Here is a 15342-nt window from a genome sequence, read left to right as displayed (position 1 = left end):
GAAGTGTGGATGCATAATTGATTAATAATAAAGGACCAAACTAAGAAAACAACTGAGGACATGAGAGACTAGAACATGAGAAGAGGAGAAATATTAGGGGCAGGTTGTGTGGCTTGACTACTGGGGAGAAAGGAAAAGAGCATAAAATGACTTTCAGGTTTCTCTTTGGGGAAATGGGAAACGTTGCTGATAGATCACTTGAGAAACAAAAATATAGAAAGAGGAAAATATGGAGATGGGAGAAAGGTGATGAGTACAGTCTTGGAGAGATATCCTTGAGAAGTGTCCAACATTCATCTCTGTACATCTGTACAGATTAAGGTACATATTTGGATATAATCTGGACAGAAATAAATAGAAATATTTATTCAACAGTCATTGGTAGATAGATTTTAGTTATTTCTGTGCATGAGGTAAGCCAGGAAAACTATATAAGCAATTGGAAAGAACAGAATCCTGAGGAAGAATGAGGGTAAAGCAGGAAATAAAGAAAATGAATAGAAGCAGACAGAAAGATAGAAGAAAAGAAAACCAAAGGAAAATTGTGTAACAGCTAGCAAAAGAACAGAGAATTATGATGAAAGTATCCTCAACTATATCAAATGACACATAAGGAGCTAGAATTGGAAACCTAGTTCTTAAAGCGGACACCCAGGTATCTCTGAGACCTTTTCAATGGTTTCATGAAGTCAAAATTACTTCCATAATAATATTAATGTGTTATTTGCTGTTTTCATTGTGTTTACAATTGTACTGATAGTGTGTGCAAAAGTAATCGTGGGTAAAACCATTGGTGCCTTAGCATGAATCAAGCAAGTGACACTAAATTGTACAAAAACTCATTGTGTTCTTCCATCACCATATGCTTCCAGGAAAATAAATATGCCAGTTTTACTTAAGAATGTCCTTGATGAAGGAGTAAAGTATATTTATTAAATTTCAACCCTTGGGTACATATCTTTTTAATAACCCATGTGACAACATGAGAAGTATATGAAGAGCACTTGTGCTGCATATTGATATAAGATGGCTGTCTTGAGGAAAAGTACCTATGCAATTAATAGTTAGAGCTGCAAGATGAAATGGCCATTTTTTTATGGAATAATATTTTTATTTGAAAGAATGACTGTCAGACACACTACAGGTATTCAGACTTGGATATTTGACAGGTACTTTCTCAAAAATGGATGACCTGAGCCTGTCAAGTCAAGGAAAAAAACAGATGGTATTTGCTGTCAGTGATAAAATTTGAGCCTCTGAGTGAATATTGGAATTTTGGAAAACTTATATCCATCCCTGGGAGCTTGACACATTCCCCATACTTAAAGACTTTTCTGTTAAGATTGGAAAAGATTATGAATGCATGTGAGTTTTTGATATAACAAAATGTATCAACATTTAGAAAATCTACATAACTCAGTGAACCAGTATTTTCCCAATGAATATGCTTGATGCTAGAAAATAAAGCATGACTACAATATCCATTGAACGTCGAAGATAGACTAGTGGATTTTAATGTAACAGGATATAAAAAATTCATTTCTATGGTTTCTGATTCTACATTGCCACCAAACCTAAGAAACTATCATTTGATGAGTTTTAGTGCAGTGCCAAAGAAGAATGACTGCAATTATCAGAAAAGATTATGAAAATACTTTCCTGTATTGAAGCTGTCTGTGTGAGGATATGCATTTTCTTCACATAATTTAACCAAAGCAGCCTACCACAATAAATCAGATGCAAAAACAGAGATGAGAACCTAGCAATCTTCTTCTATTAAGCCAGATGACGAAGAGTTTGAAAAACTGTAAAACAATGCCACTCTCCTTGCTAATTTTGTTTTGGAAAATATAGCTATTTTTTTTTCATAGAGCCAGTTATTTATGTTACTATGTCATGGGATTAACGTTGTTATTTTTAATAAATTCATACATAATTTGAAATTTTGTCAATTTTAATGTCTAATACAATATTTGTAAATATAACTCATATAAAGGAAAGCTCTTTGAAGTCTTCAACAATGTTTAAGAATATAAATGGTTCTTGAGCCCAAGAAGCTTGAGAATTATTGAATTAGACAATTAAAAGTCACTAGTGAACTTACAGAAGATAGTTTCAGTAGAGTGATAAAGCTAAAAAATTGTTTTTTATGAGATGAGCTATAAATGGTGATGAGGAAGATGTGAAAATGACTATATAAGTTTTGCTATAAAGTCTAGGAGACAGAGTGCCTATCATCTAAATTAATGTATGGATAAGAGAAAGTATTTTTTAAAAAAGTCAGTTGTTCATTTCTTTTTTAATTAATTTATAAATTTAAAGAGATACATATCAAAATATATAAGGCTTCAGAGTAGAATTAGGAAAGTTAAAGTTCATATGGAAAATTACACCTTCAAGAATGTCTACACAATCTCTGAACAACGAGTAATGAGTGGGGACTAACCATATCAGATAATAAGATGTATTATAAAACCTTTATAATTAAAACAGTGTGGAATTTGCACTTAAGTAGACAGACTAATGGAATATAATATAAATTTTAGAAACAGACCCAGGTATGTAAGAAAATTTAATGAACTATAAAGATGGCATCTCAAATCCTCAAAAGGGCAGATGGACTTTTAAAATAAAAAGCATGAGACAAGTGAATAATTATTTGGAAGAATGCATATGTCACCACATACCAGAATAAACTCCAAATGTATCAGAGGACTAACTGTAAAAAATGAGAAAAATATGTGTGATTTATTATCTAACCTGAGTGTGGGGAAAGGATTTATAGCAGTCACTCAACATAGAAAGGAAATCTTTTTGATAAAACAAACTACATAAAAATAAAGTAATTTTGCATGGCAAAACAAAAGCTATAGCAAATAGTAAACAGCAAACACAGAGAAAATGTTTGCATTTATAATATGTAAAATGGTTAGTATCTGTAATATATAAAGAACTATTACAATTAAGAAATAAAAATGTATAAAAAGATAGAAAAATGAGCAAAAGGTACAATCACTTTCCAAAAAAACTGATTTAGCAATGGCACTTAAGTGATTTTCATATGTTTAATATGAAAAGAATATGAACTTCAATAATAATAAAATAGATGCAAATTTAAAACTACACTGAGATAACATTTCTCACCTGTGGGATTGGCAAAATTTAAAAAATTTGAAATACACTTTGTTAGCAAGGCTTTGAGGAAACAAGCTTTCTTTTATTGCTGGTGGGGATGAAAAATGGTTTTACCCTTAATGAAATATACATTTACCCTTTGAACAATCAACTCAACTTCTAAGAATTTATTCTGAAGATAAACTTCCAATAATATGACACATACACATATATGGAGAGAGGGGGAGAGAGAGAGAGAGAGAGAGAGATGACTACTCCTAGTAGAATTATTAGTAACTTCAAAATATTGTAAACAACTTACATGATCATATGCAAGAGATTGGTTAAATAAAGTATGTTACTCTACAAAAAAGACACCTGCACTCGAATGTTTATAGCAGCACAATTCATAATTGCAAGGCTGTGGAAACAGCCCAAGTGCCCATCAATCCAAGAATGGAGTACTATTCAGCTCTAAGAAACAATGGTGATATAGCACATCTGGTTAGAGCTGGAACCCATACTACTAAGTGAAGTATCCCAAGAATGGAAAAACAAGCACCATATATACTCACCAGCAAACTGGTATTAACTGAGTAGCACCTAAGTGGACACATAGGTACTACAGTAATAGGGTATTGGGCAGGTGGGAGGAGGAAGGGGGGCGGGTATATACATACATAATGAGTGAGATGTGCACCATCTGGGGGATGGTCATGATGGAGACTCAGACTTTTGGGGGGAGGGGTGAAATGGGCATTTATTGAAACCTTAAAATCTGTACCCCCATCATATGCCGAAATAAAAAAAAAAGATAAAACTTTAAAAAAAAAAGTATATGATTTTAAGTTTCTTACATTTCTAAAGTCTAAAGTGGGAAAGTGTTATATCAATATTCGGGATACTTATGAGATAAGGTAATGGTAATCCCTATATCAACTAAACATAATTAAAAAGACATATAATTAAAAGTCAAGAAAGGAACTGAAATGTAATACTAAATACATTTGATGAACAGAAGAGAAGATAGGAAAAGAGAAACATAGGAACAAAAATCAAAATCTGGTGGGACATATCAAAAGGAGTTCTCATTGGACAATTGGAGTATCAAAATAATTCAGAGCAGTAATGAATCATATATGTTACACTGAGTACAAAAGAATCCAGGAGTCCCTACAAATATGAATAAATAAATAACAGGCAAAGAGTTGGAGGGAAAACCCTTCCTTAGAGTCTAACACCAACAAGTAAAGGCAGAAAAAATAATAAAGTGAGAAAAATTATCATTATATCACTTTAGTAATAAATAGTTTAGGGAAGTAGCACCAGTGGATTCTAAATCCATTAGGTTAGTTTATGGGGAAACAATTTCTTAATTTCCAAATACATGGAGATTTTCCAGTTATCTATTTGGAAGTAATTTCTATCTCATTTGAATTTCAGTCAAAGAACATTCAGTTTATGATTACAACCCTTTGAAATATATTAAGGATTACTTTTTGGCCAAATATATGGTCATTTTTATAAATATTTCTTGTGCAATCAATGGGAATATGTATTCCTCATTTGTCAATGAGTTCATGTTTGTTTATTATTCTCATACAATCACTGAGAAAGGTGTGTTAAGATCTTATTCCATATTGTAGATATGTCTATCTGTCCTTGTAGTTGTGTTATTTTTTGCTTTATAAATGCTGAGGCCATATTATTATGTACATATAAATTTATTATGCGATGTCTTCCAAATGAATTAAATCTCTCATCACTATGATCTTCTTTCACTAGAATTTTTTATTTTTTGCCAAAAAGTCAATTCTACCAAATATTAATAGAGCTACACAATCTTTCTGTTGGTTAGTTTGGATGGGGTACCTTTATTTATCCTTTTACTTTCTTTACGCTTTATATATGCCTCTTGTAACACATAGTTGGATTATTTTTTCCCTTCAATCTTCCATCTGTGGCCATTTTCCTTTGCCCTAAGAACACCCTTTTAGTAGTTCTTCCTTAAGTAGGCGTCCACTGTTGGCATATTTTCATGTTTGTTTGGTAATGTCTTCATTTCATCTTGATTCTTGAGGTATAATTTTGCTGAGTATACAAATCTAGCTTTCCTCCCTCCCCCCCCCCCCCCCCCCGGGCATTGACAGTATCATTCTAACATCTTCTGCATTTCATTGCTAGTGTTGAGAAAGCATTCATTCATCTTACTCTTCCAATTTTTTATTTCTTTAATGCCATTATGATGGGTCTAGATGTTGATTGCTTTTTGTTTATTCTTCTTGAGACTTGGTGAGCTCTGTAAATGTAAGAATGTCTTTCATTAATTCCAAATGCCATTAGTTCTTCAAATATTACTTTTCTGCCATTCTTCTCTCTCCTTGTGGAACTCTTCTCATTTTATACTGTATATTTTCCTTTTATACACTTTCTTCTCTTTTCTATCATTCCAATTTTACATGCTTCATACATTATGATTTCTTCTTACCAATCTTCAATAATTCTCTCTTTAGCCGTATCTAACCTGCCACTGAGTTCTTAGTTTTTCATACTATGCTTAAGCTCCAGATTTTCTAGTTGTTTCTCAAATCTTAATGTCACTCTCTATAGTTTGTAGTTTCTTGCTGAAATGTTTAAGTTCAGCTTATTTCCATGTAGACATTACAAATAGTTGTTTAAAGTTTATATCTGATAATTCAACTATCGGAAGCACCTAGGTTTATTTCTATTTTTTATTATTCCATATCTGGTTCATGTTGTATTGTCTATTCATATATCTGTTTATCATTGTATTTCAGTAATTGCATTTGAAAATTATTGAAAGAAATAATTTGAAGCCTAGGATGAAGTTTTTTTTTTTTTTTTTTTTTTTGCTTATGTCAAAAATTAGAAACATGAACAATGTGAAATCACCTTAATCAAATTTTAAGGCTCAAGAGTTTTCTTGGTTATGTAGATGACTTGAATCAGGGCTGAGTTCCATGTCAAAGGTGATTTAGTTCTGATCAATCATTGTTCCTAATGTATAGGTCTTTGGAGTCCCAAACTAAATTCAAGTTGGTTGGCCTCTGCCAGACTGCATTCATACTTGGTCCTTGTTTGCTTGTAAGACTGAAATGATCTTCTCAACCTGTCAATCATATCGTCAGGTGTGGGGATGCATCACTGGGAAAAGTGAATCAAAAGTCATGGTCATTTTTCTTGAATTTCTCTCTTTTACTGGATCTTCGTGAAGTAATCCCTCATTATTTTATTAGCTTCTCGGTGCTTTCAGGATTTTATCCATATTTTTTTAGTTGTCTTTAGCATAAGAGTTATTGCAAATTACCTAGTCTGTCATTACTAGAAGCTGATGTCCTCATTATTCTAATTTAATTTACCTATGTATTTCCTTTGTAAGCACCATTAGAGTTGACATCATTTTAAATTAGCACTCTGGAATGGAGAAGGTAAAATCTGTGAACCCTTGAATTTGTAAGTCAAATTGTGTATATAGATCCATTTTATTGGGAGGGGGAGAAGTTTCATGACATTTTATCCAAAAGTGTTTCTGTGCTATATAGAAACAAAACAATCTATAATAGGACAATCTTAACACTTAATAAATTTATTTGATCAATAAACCCAGAGTCAAAATATTTAGAGGATATCAGTAAAGATTGTATAGAGGTCTTGATCTTGTTGTAAACATTACCTGAATCTTACACATAGTTTGAAGAGAAATTATTTAGTGGAGCACAATTTCAGCTCCAATTTGAAGAGGAAAAAAAGATGACTGTAAAACCCCTAAATTCCAATTGGTTAAATATTTTGACATTAATAGTATTAGTATTGCCAAGGCATTTATGAATATTGCAAATATAAACAATGACATGACCATTTGTTTCCCTTTAAACTCCTCCAAATCCTTAAAGAAACAAATGGCTTTTTTTCTCTTTTTGTCTACCAGAATTCAAGGAGACAATTAAAACTGAGGAGAAATAGTATTTTTAGGTTTAATAGCACTATAAATTTAGACATGTTTACTTCATGAAGATTTAGATTGCATTATTAATTTTTCCAATGAATTAGAAGAAAAATTTAAGGTTAATATTTTGAGATAGATGTATCTTTTCCAAGATATAAATATTTTTTAAAATTTAGACTTTAATTTATATCTTTGTCATCTTTAAAGCATTTTAAATATCGCAAACATTTTGCATCTGTGTTGCAGAATTCATTGGCATACTAATGTCTAAAATAAGTTAGTAGCATAAATGGAAACTTTATATTTACATATTCATATACATTACACTTTTTTCATTATTGTTAACCTAAATATCAGATATATAGGTTAAGAATAATTACTAATAATCCCGATTAAACGCAAATGTTACCAGTCGACGTCTGTACGTTGTTCACAGTACATAATCCGAAAGTATTGAGCATAGCCGCTGCAATTCTATGGCCATAGGTTCTAATTACCTATTGATATTGCCCAAACTATAGCAATCTTCATGATGGCCTTAGTCCGCGAATTGAAACGGCTATGCTCAATAGGATTACGTATTGCTACATACCGATCCAGCGATATAGCGCAGAGGTGCATGATGGACGCTGTCGAAAATAAAACATCTAAAGATATCCAGACGGGGCACAAATATCTAGGTAGTGGCCAGACATAATCTGAAAGAGAAGAGAGAGAAGACAAGAACATGTTATCCATATATTACTGACTATGAATTAAAATTTTAGTCTATTTTTTCTTCTCATAATCTAAAACTTTTAAAGAAAGTGAAATTTGGGAAGCATTATTTTCCATTGCCATGATGGTAATGATGATACCCCACGCTTAAAAATTTTTCATTGAGGTAAAGCTTACATAACATAAAATTAATTACTTTAAAGTATACAATCCAGTGGCATTTAGCACATTCAAAATATTGTACAACCATCACTTCTTTCTAGTTCTGAAACGTTTCATCACTTCTAAAGGAAACCATGTACCTATTAAGCAGTCACTCCTCATTCTCCCCTTTCCCAGCCCCTGGCAATCTCTAATCTGCTTTCTGTCTTTATTGATTCATCTAATTAGGATATTTCATATAAATGCAATCATATAATTTTTGTCCTTTTGTGTCTAGCTTCTTTCACTTAGTATAATGTTTTTGAGATTAATCCATTTTTCAGCATGTATCAGTACTTCATTATTTTTTATTGCTGATTCTATGATCAGTTGAGATTTTTTTGGATGCTCTTCTGAGTAGACTTATTTTAATTTCTTTTATGGATTGTTAGCTGCTGTATAGAACTGCAACTGATTTGTATGTGTTGATCTTGTATCAACTGTGGAGAAGATACTTTAAATAATGATATCTTTAGTTTATTGGTTGAATATATGGTCTATCCCAGAGAATGTTCCATGGGCACTTGAGAAAAAATGCACTTTTTGTTATTGAATGGAATCTTCTATATGTCCATTAGAATTAATTGCTTTATAGTGTTATTCAAGTCCTCTACTTTTCTTATTGATCTTCTGTTTAGTTGTTCTATCCATTATTGAAAATGGGATATTGATGCCTTCAAATATTATTATAGCTCTGTCTTTTTCTGCCTTCAATTCTTTTAGGTTTTGCTTCTTGTATTTGTTGGGCTCTATTGTTAGGTGCATATATGTTTATAATTGTTATGTTTTCTTGATGGCCTTACACTTTTTCCAATAGATAATGTCCTTATTCTAGTTTACCACCACTCTATCTTTTGGTTACTATTTGTGGGGAATATATTCCATCTTTTCACTTTCAATATACATATGTCCCTAGATCTAAAGTGAGTATCTTATTGACAACATATATTTGGATCATGTATTTTTATCCATTTTGCTAGTGTCTGCTTTTTAACTGGAGAATTTAATTCATTCACATTTAAAGTAATTACTGTTAACAAAGGATGTACTTTCATCATTTTCTGTATGATATATGCCATCATTTCCTCTGTTATTACCTTCATTTGTGATTAACTGGTTTTTGTAGGGTGCTATTTGATTCCCTTCTTCTTTCTTTTTCTTGAGAAAAAAATGCATTTTTTGTTATTGAATGGAATTTTCTATATGTCCACTAGAATTAATTGCTTTATAGTGTTATTCAAGTCCCCTACTTTTCTTATTGATCTTCTGTTTAGTTGTTCTATCCATTATTGAAAATGGGATATTGATGCCTTCATTGAGCTATAATATTATTATAGCTCTTTTATAGCTATTATAGCTATATTAGCTATATAGCTATATATAGCTAATATATAGCTATTTTATAGCTCTGCCTTTTCTGTATATTATTTTAGTTTTTTTCCTTAGTGGTTAGCCATGAGATGATAATTATCATCTTTCTTTTATAACAATCAACTTTTAATTATACATACTTAGTTTCAAGAGTATACAAAAATTTTGCTTCTTTACATCTTTCTCCCTTTTCATATTGTTATTATCACAAATTACATCTTTATATATTTGGTGTTCATTAAGTAGATTTATTTTTTATTCATTTGCCTTTTAAGCAAAATAGGAAATCAAATGAAGAGTAACAAACCAATAATACAATCCTATTGGATTTTATATTTGTCTTTTTAGATATTTTTGTTCTTTATTTCTTCATATGCCTTCAAAGTAATGTCTGGTGTCCTTTCGTTTCATTCTGAAGGAGTCCATTTGGAATTTCTTTAAGAGTAGGGCCACTAGTGATGAACTCCCTCAGTTTTTGTTTAATAGGGAATGTTTTAATTTCTCCATTATTGAAGGATAGTTTTGCCAGATATAAAGTATTTATTTGACAGTTTTCTTTTTCTTTCAGCACTTTAAATATGTCATCTCACTGCCCTCTGGCCTCCATGGTTTCTGAAGAGGAATTTACTGTTACCCTTATTAAAGATCCTTTGTGTATATAATGAGATGCTTATCTCTTGAAGCTTTTAAGATTATCTCCTTGTCTTTCAACAGTTTGACCATATGTCTTAGTTTGGATCTCTTGGAGTAATTCCTGCTTAGAATTCATTGAGCTGCCTGGATGTACAGATTCAAGTCTTTCCACAAAGTCGAGAAGTTTTGGCTATTATTTCTTTAAACATTTTTTCTGATCCTTTCTTTCTCTCATCTTCTAAGAATCCCATTGTGAATATGTTGGGACACTTGATAGTGTTTCACAATGACTCTTAGGCATTGTTCATTTTTCTTCATTCTTTTTCTTCATTCTTCATTGTTTATTTTCTTCAGTCTTCACATGTCTCTTAGGCATTGTTCATTTTTCTTCATTCTTTCTGCTCCTCAGACTGGATAATCACAATTGACCTATCTTTATGTTCTCTGATTCTTTCTTCTGTCTGCTCAGTTGAATCCCTCTAGTGATTTTTTTCATTTTAGTTATTATACTGCTCATTCTCCAAATTTCTATTTGGTTCCTTTTTATAATTTTATTATTTAGTGATATTCTCTATTTATTGAGACATCATTCTTCTGACTTCCTTTAATTCTTTCTTCATAGTTTCCTTCAGTGCTTTGAGCATATTTGAGAAAGTTGATTTAAAAGCTTTCTCTATTAATATAATATCTGGGCTTTCTCATGACCAGTTTCTATTAATTTTTTTTCCCTCTAAGTGGGTCACATTTTCCAGTTTCTTTGCAGGCCTTTTAATTTTGGTGAAACTTGCACATTTTGAATAATATAAAGTGGCAACTCTGTAAATCAGATTTTCCTCCCTGAAGTTAATTGTTGCTACTTGTTGTGGGTTGCTTTTGTTTGCCTGTTTGGTGTCTTTCCAAAACTGTTTTTATAAAGTCTGTTTTTCTTTGTTTTGTGTGGCCACTGAAATCAGCATTCTGTTAGTTTAATGGTCACCTAAGGGTTTTAAAGAGGTTTCTTAAATACTTGTAGGCAAAGAAAAAAGAATAAATCCTCTCTTAGTCTTTGCAGATTGGCTCTGTTTTGGCTCCTCCTTCAATGCTTAGTGAGGTTGTTTATAATTCTCCCTTAGCTTCAACTTTATGATTGCACAGAGGCTCAGAGGCTGAAGGTCAGCCCAGCCACAGGTGAAAGAATAGTGTATTCTCAGCCTTTTTCTAAGCATTCTGACAGCCCTAGGCATGTGTGCAGCCTTTTCCATTCCCTGTTACACATGTGTGCCTTGAACATAAAGTCTTATTTCCCAACACATCTCTTTTCACAACCTCTTTCTTCCCAAGCCATTTAGTCCATCTCTTGTTTGTCTGCTCTGTTGTTACTTGTCCCAGACTAGTTCAAACAACACTTGGGCCTTTTAATTCTGTTGGAAGACTCCACCCAGAATATCACTTAAGCCCTAAAAATATTCTAAGTCAGACAGAACAAAGGCTAGTTATTGCGCCAGTCCTTTAGGGAGCCATCAGAGAAGTCTAAAACAACCAGCACATTTCTTTGAGAAAAAGGTCTATATTGCTCCCTCTGGCACTAACAGCTTATCCTAGGAGTACAGACTTGCGTCCTCAAATTAGCTGCTGATCTGGGGTTTGGGATATGGTAGTAGGCAACTTAAAATGCCACAGTGTTCCTATACTGTAAAGCAGGGGTTTCTTACTTTATCAAACATTCCTTTGTTTGTTTTGAATTTTTATGAGATTTCTGACTTATATAGGAGTTGATTCTGACAGATTTTTCCAGGTCATTTTATTGCTCTTGTGGAGAATACAAGAGCTCCCTCTTACATAAATTATTTTTATGTTACTCATTTTTTCCTTTATTTACCCTATGTTATTCATTTGCTTGCTCCGTGCCATTTTGTTAGATACTAGAAATAAAGGTTAATAAGTGACAGAAAATCCTGTTGTTCCTTTTCCCATCTACCAGCTGAAATCCTGCTGCCATTTTGATGATGGTCTTGGTGTGGCATTATGCTTGACTCTGAGGTGGTGGCAAGATCAACAGAACATTCCAAATAAGTTGGTTTTACTGTTGGCTTTTCTTAATTAAAGAGTTGAGATTTAAGTTGTATTCCATAGAGGTAAAATTTTCATATTGGAGCATTATTCCAGGTCAAAAGTTTCTGTAATGACATTGGCATCTAGGATCTAGCAACTAAATCAGGCAAAAAAACCCAACATTTTTATCTGCTGCTGACTGAATTGTTTCATGATACGTTGTATTTTAGTCTGTTGGAATGGTTAATGGGAACTATCTTAGATACTGGGCTCTGCCTCTGTGATTTTGTTAGGCATGACTACCTTACAGAATAAATAACCAATGAAGAACCTTGTTTTCTTAGAGAAGTAAGGCAAAAGAAAGTGGAGGCTGCCTATTAAAATATTTTAGAAGGATAATCAGCATCGTTCCTTTGGAAATTTTTGGTTTCTTCAAGAAAGGGCTGAAAGATATGTCATAATATAGACTAATCAACTGGTATTTGATAATCCTAAAAGACATTCTTGATAAAAAGGCAGCTGTGATCAAACAACCTTATTTTGAAGGTAAACATTATTGATAATTAGTAAGAGATCTTATATAACTGATTATTCTTTAATTCTGAAGTCCTACCACTTCAGGAATACTCTTGGTTTGATTGAATGTATCCTCAATCTTCACCAAAATATAATGTGTCCTTAGATATCTAGTAGAGGCAGTAAAATTCTCATTTTTCATCTGTAGTATAGCTGGTGCTGATTCAATCTACATAAATTATTAATGCATGTTTGGGTAATGGAATTTTCTTAGATAAATCATTAAAATTCATATTTATAATGCTTGGTATTTGCTGAACTTTATGAATCTATAAATCTATGGGTTTCACTGAATTTGAGCAATTTTTGGTCCTTATTTTTTTCAAATAGCTTTTGGCCCTATTTTTCCTCTTTTGCCCTCTGGGTCTCAAATTACATGTATGTTAGAACATTCAATATTGTTCCACAGATTCCTGAGAGTGAATTCTTTGCCTTCTTCATACATTTTTCTCTCTGATCTTCAATTTGGATCATGGCTATAGATGTATCTTCAAATGTAATAGCTATTTTTTCTATCATCTCCATTATGTTATTAAGCCCATCCAGGGAAATTTTTTATTTCACATATTTTTTAGCTCTCAAATTTCCACTCGATTATTTTTGCTGTTTTTAATTTATCTTCTGAACTTTCCCATTTTCAATCATTATTAACATATTTGCCTTTATGCCATTGACAAATATATTAGCAGCAATAAAATTCTTATCTGTGAATTTTAGCATCTGAGTTTTCTCAGGATAGGTCTCTGAAAGTTGAGTGTGTTTGAGTATGTGTGTGTGTGTGTGTGTGTGTGTGTGTGTGTGTGTGTGTGTGTATGAATGGGTTAACTTTTACTGTTTCTTCTTACAGTAAAAAAAATTTTAGATTATAACCTAAACATTCTGAACATTATATTGTTGAGATGTTGGATTCTGTTGTATTGTTCCAAAGAGTATTGGTGTTATTGTTTATCCAGGGTATCAGCTTGGCTGGATACAAACTGCAATCTCTGTCTCTTGGACTACAGTTCAAATGTCACTTTAGTTCATTTATCATTTCTTAGCTTGCTTGAGGAATGCCTCAGCCAAACATGGTTAAAAGTCAGCTAGAGATTTAGGTAGAGGTTATGATTTCTTAGAGGAGAATTTTCCTCTTTCTATCATTAACTTTTCTTAGATACTCTTTTGTCTCCCAGTTTTGAGATTTCCTTATGTTCTTTAGGCCACAAAAACTAAAGATTTTTTAATTGGAGTTTTCACCACCTTTCATGGCAGAGACTGTTTTCCTCTTAGGCTGTAAGTCAGGAAAGTTGGAAACTCAATCAATGTTCTTTTCTTCCAAGTATTATGACCCTCCAGAATCTCTATTTCAGGTTCTTCTTCAGTACCTTCAGGGAGTTGTGTGTGTGTGTGTGTGTGTGTGTGTGTGTGTGTGTGTGTGTGTTTAGTTGATAGCTTTCATCTGCTGAAATGTTGGTCTTATAGAAGTTTATATGGTCAGACTAGAATTCAAATTACCAATCATTAGAATTTAACCAGTGCAATAGGAAAAGGGAAGACATCACCAGAAATTTTTCTAACCAAAGGTGTGTGTGAAAGTCCATTATTGTTCATCATTTTCTTGTAACCTCCTCAGATTGTATACACATGGAAGTTGACTGTGTCAAGGGTTTGGGTATTCTATCTGACATGTTTCACTTGCAAAAATTGCTTTCCAATTGTGCTTTAAATGTACAAGTATCTCCTGATTGTCATTATGTGGAGAATTCTGTTGCCATAATCACTAGAATATAAGCTCCATTGGGGCATTAATTATTGATTATTTTATTTGTCCACTACTCTATCCACAGTGCTTGGAACAATGGGTGAATTTATATGATCCAGGCACATACTTGACAATAAACATATGAAAAGTTTGGAGGAAGTTGTATAGCAAAGAGACTTTAGAACACTTTCCATGGGGGAGGTCAATTCATAGTTTGGTGAGATAAAATCTTACTTCCAGGGGTAAAAATTATGTATAGTGTTTTTACACTATACACAATATAGGCATTTTATATGTTCCTTCATTCATTCAAAGGTGACATAATTTTTAATAACTGCAGAAATCACAGGTATCCCCCAATAGTGAAAAAAATGGCAAAGATTGAATATAAGAAACTCTAATATTTCAGTTATTTTATGCAAAGAAAATATAAATGGGCTTTATTCTTATGAAGTAATTTAGATAATATTTGCCTTAGAGAAAAGAATGATAGTCCAGTTTACTGATAATATATTTAAGAGGTATAGAAATTTTGGACAACTGTGAAGTAATCCCAAACCTAGAACTTGAAAATAAGAAATTACAATTGATCCCATTAAGTTAACATGAAAAGATGAATAGCCATAAAAAAGTTTAAAAGTTCCTCAATATCTTTCATAAGACAATATAGTGTCAATACTAAAACTTAAAAAACACTTTAAAAAAGGAGACTAGAGAAAATGACATTCATTATTATAGATTCAAAGTTCCAAAGAAAATATTAACAGAGTCCAGTTAAAGTATCAAAAGAATAATATACATCAGGAAAAGCAAGAGTTATTCCAAGAATGCAAGGGTGATTTAATATCATGAAATCTACCAGTATGATCTTTTGTATTAATATTTGTGAAGAAATTTTACAATCTTTTAATAGATATTAAAGTGTAATTTGATTAAGTTCAGAAGCCTTTAATAATTAAAATGTTAATTATATTGTGATAAAAGTTACTTC

General features: G+C 32.1%; 1 protein-coding gene across 1 annotated transcript in view; it reads right to left on the bottom strand.

The window, feature by feature from the left end:
- HTR2C (5-hydroxytryptamine receptor 2C) overlaps positions 1–15342 on the bottom strand; it is a 272558-nt gene that overhangs the window by 76428 nt on the left and 180788 nt on the right. The window contains exon 5 of the mRNA XM_012749569.2: positions 7579–7779. Coding sequence (XP_012605023.1) covers positions 7579–7779 — 201 coding nt within the window. The remainder of the gene's footprint in view (positions 1–7578; positions 7780–15342) is intronic.

Source organism: Microcebus murinus, chromosome X (genome assembly GCF_040939455.1).
Source record: "Microcebus murinus isolate Inina chromosome X, M.murinus_Inina_mat1.0, whole genome shotgun sequence".
In the NCBI taxonomy this organism is placed as follows: domain Eukaryota; kingdom Metazoa; phylum Chordata; class Mammalia; order Primates; family Cheirogaleidae; genus Microcebus; species Microcebus murinus.
The sequence above is the reverse complement of the archived record's forward strand: the minus strand, read 5'-3'. Positions and strand labels throughout refer to the sequence as shown.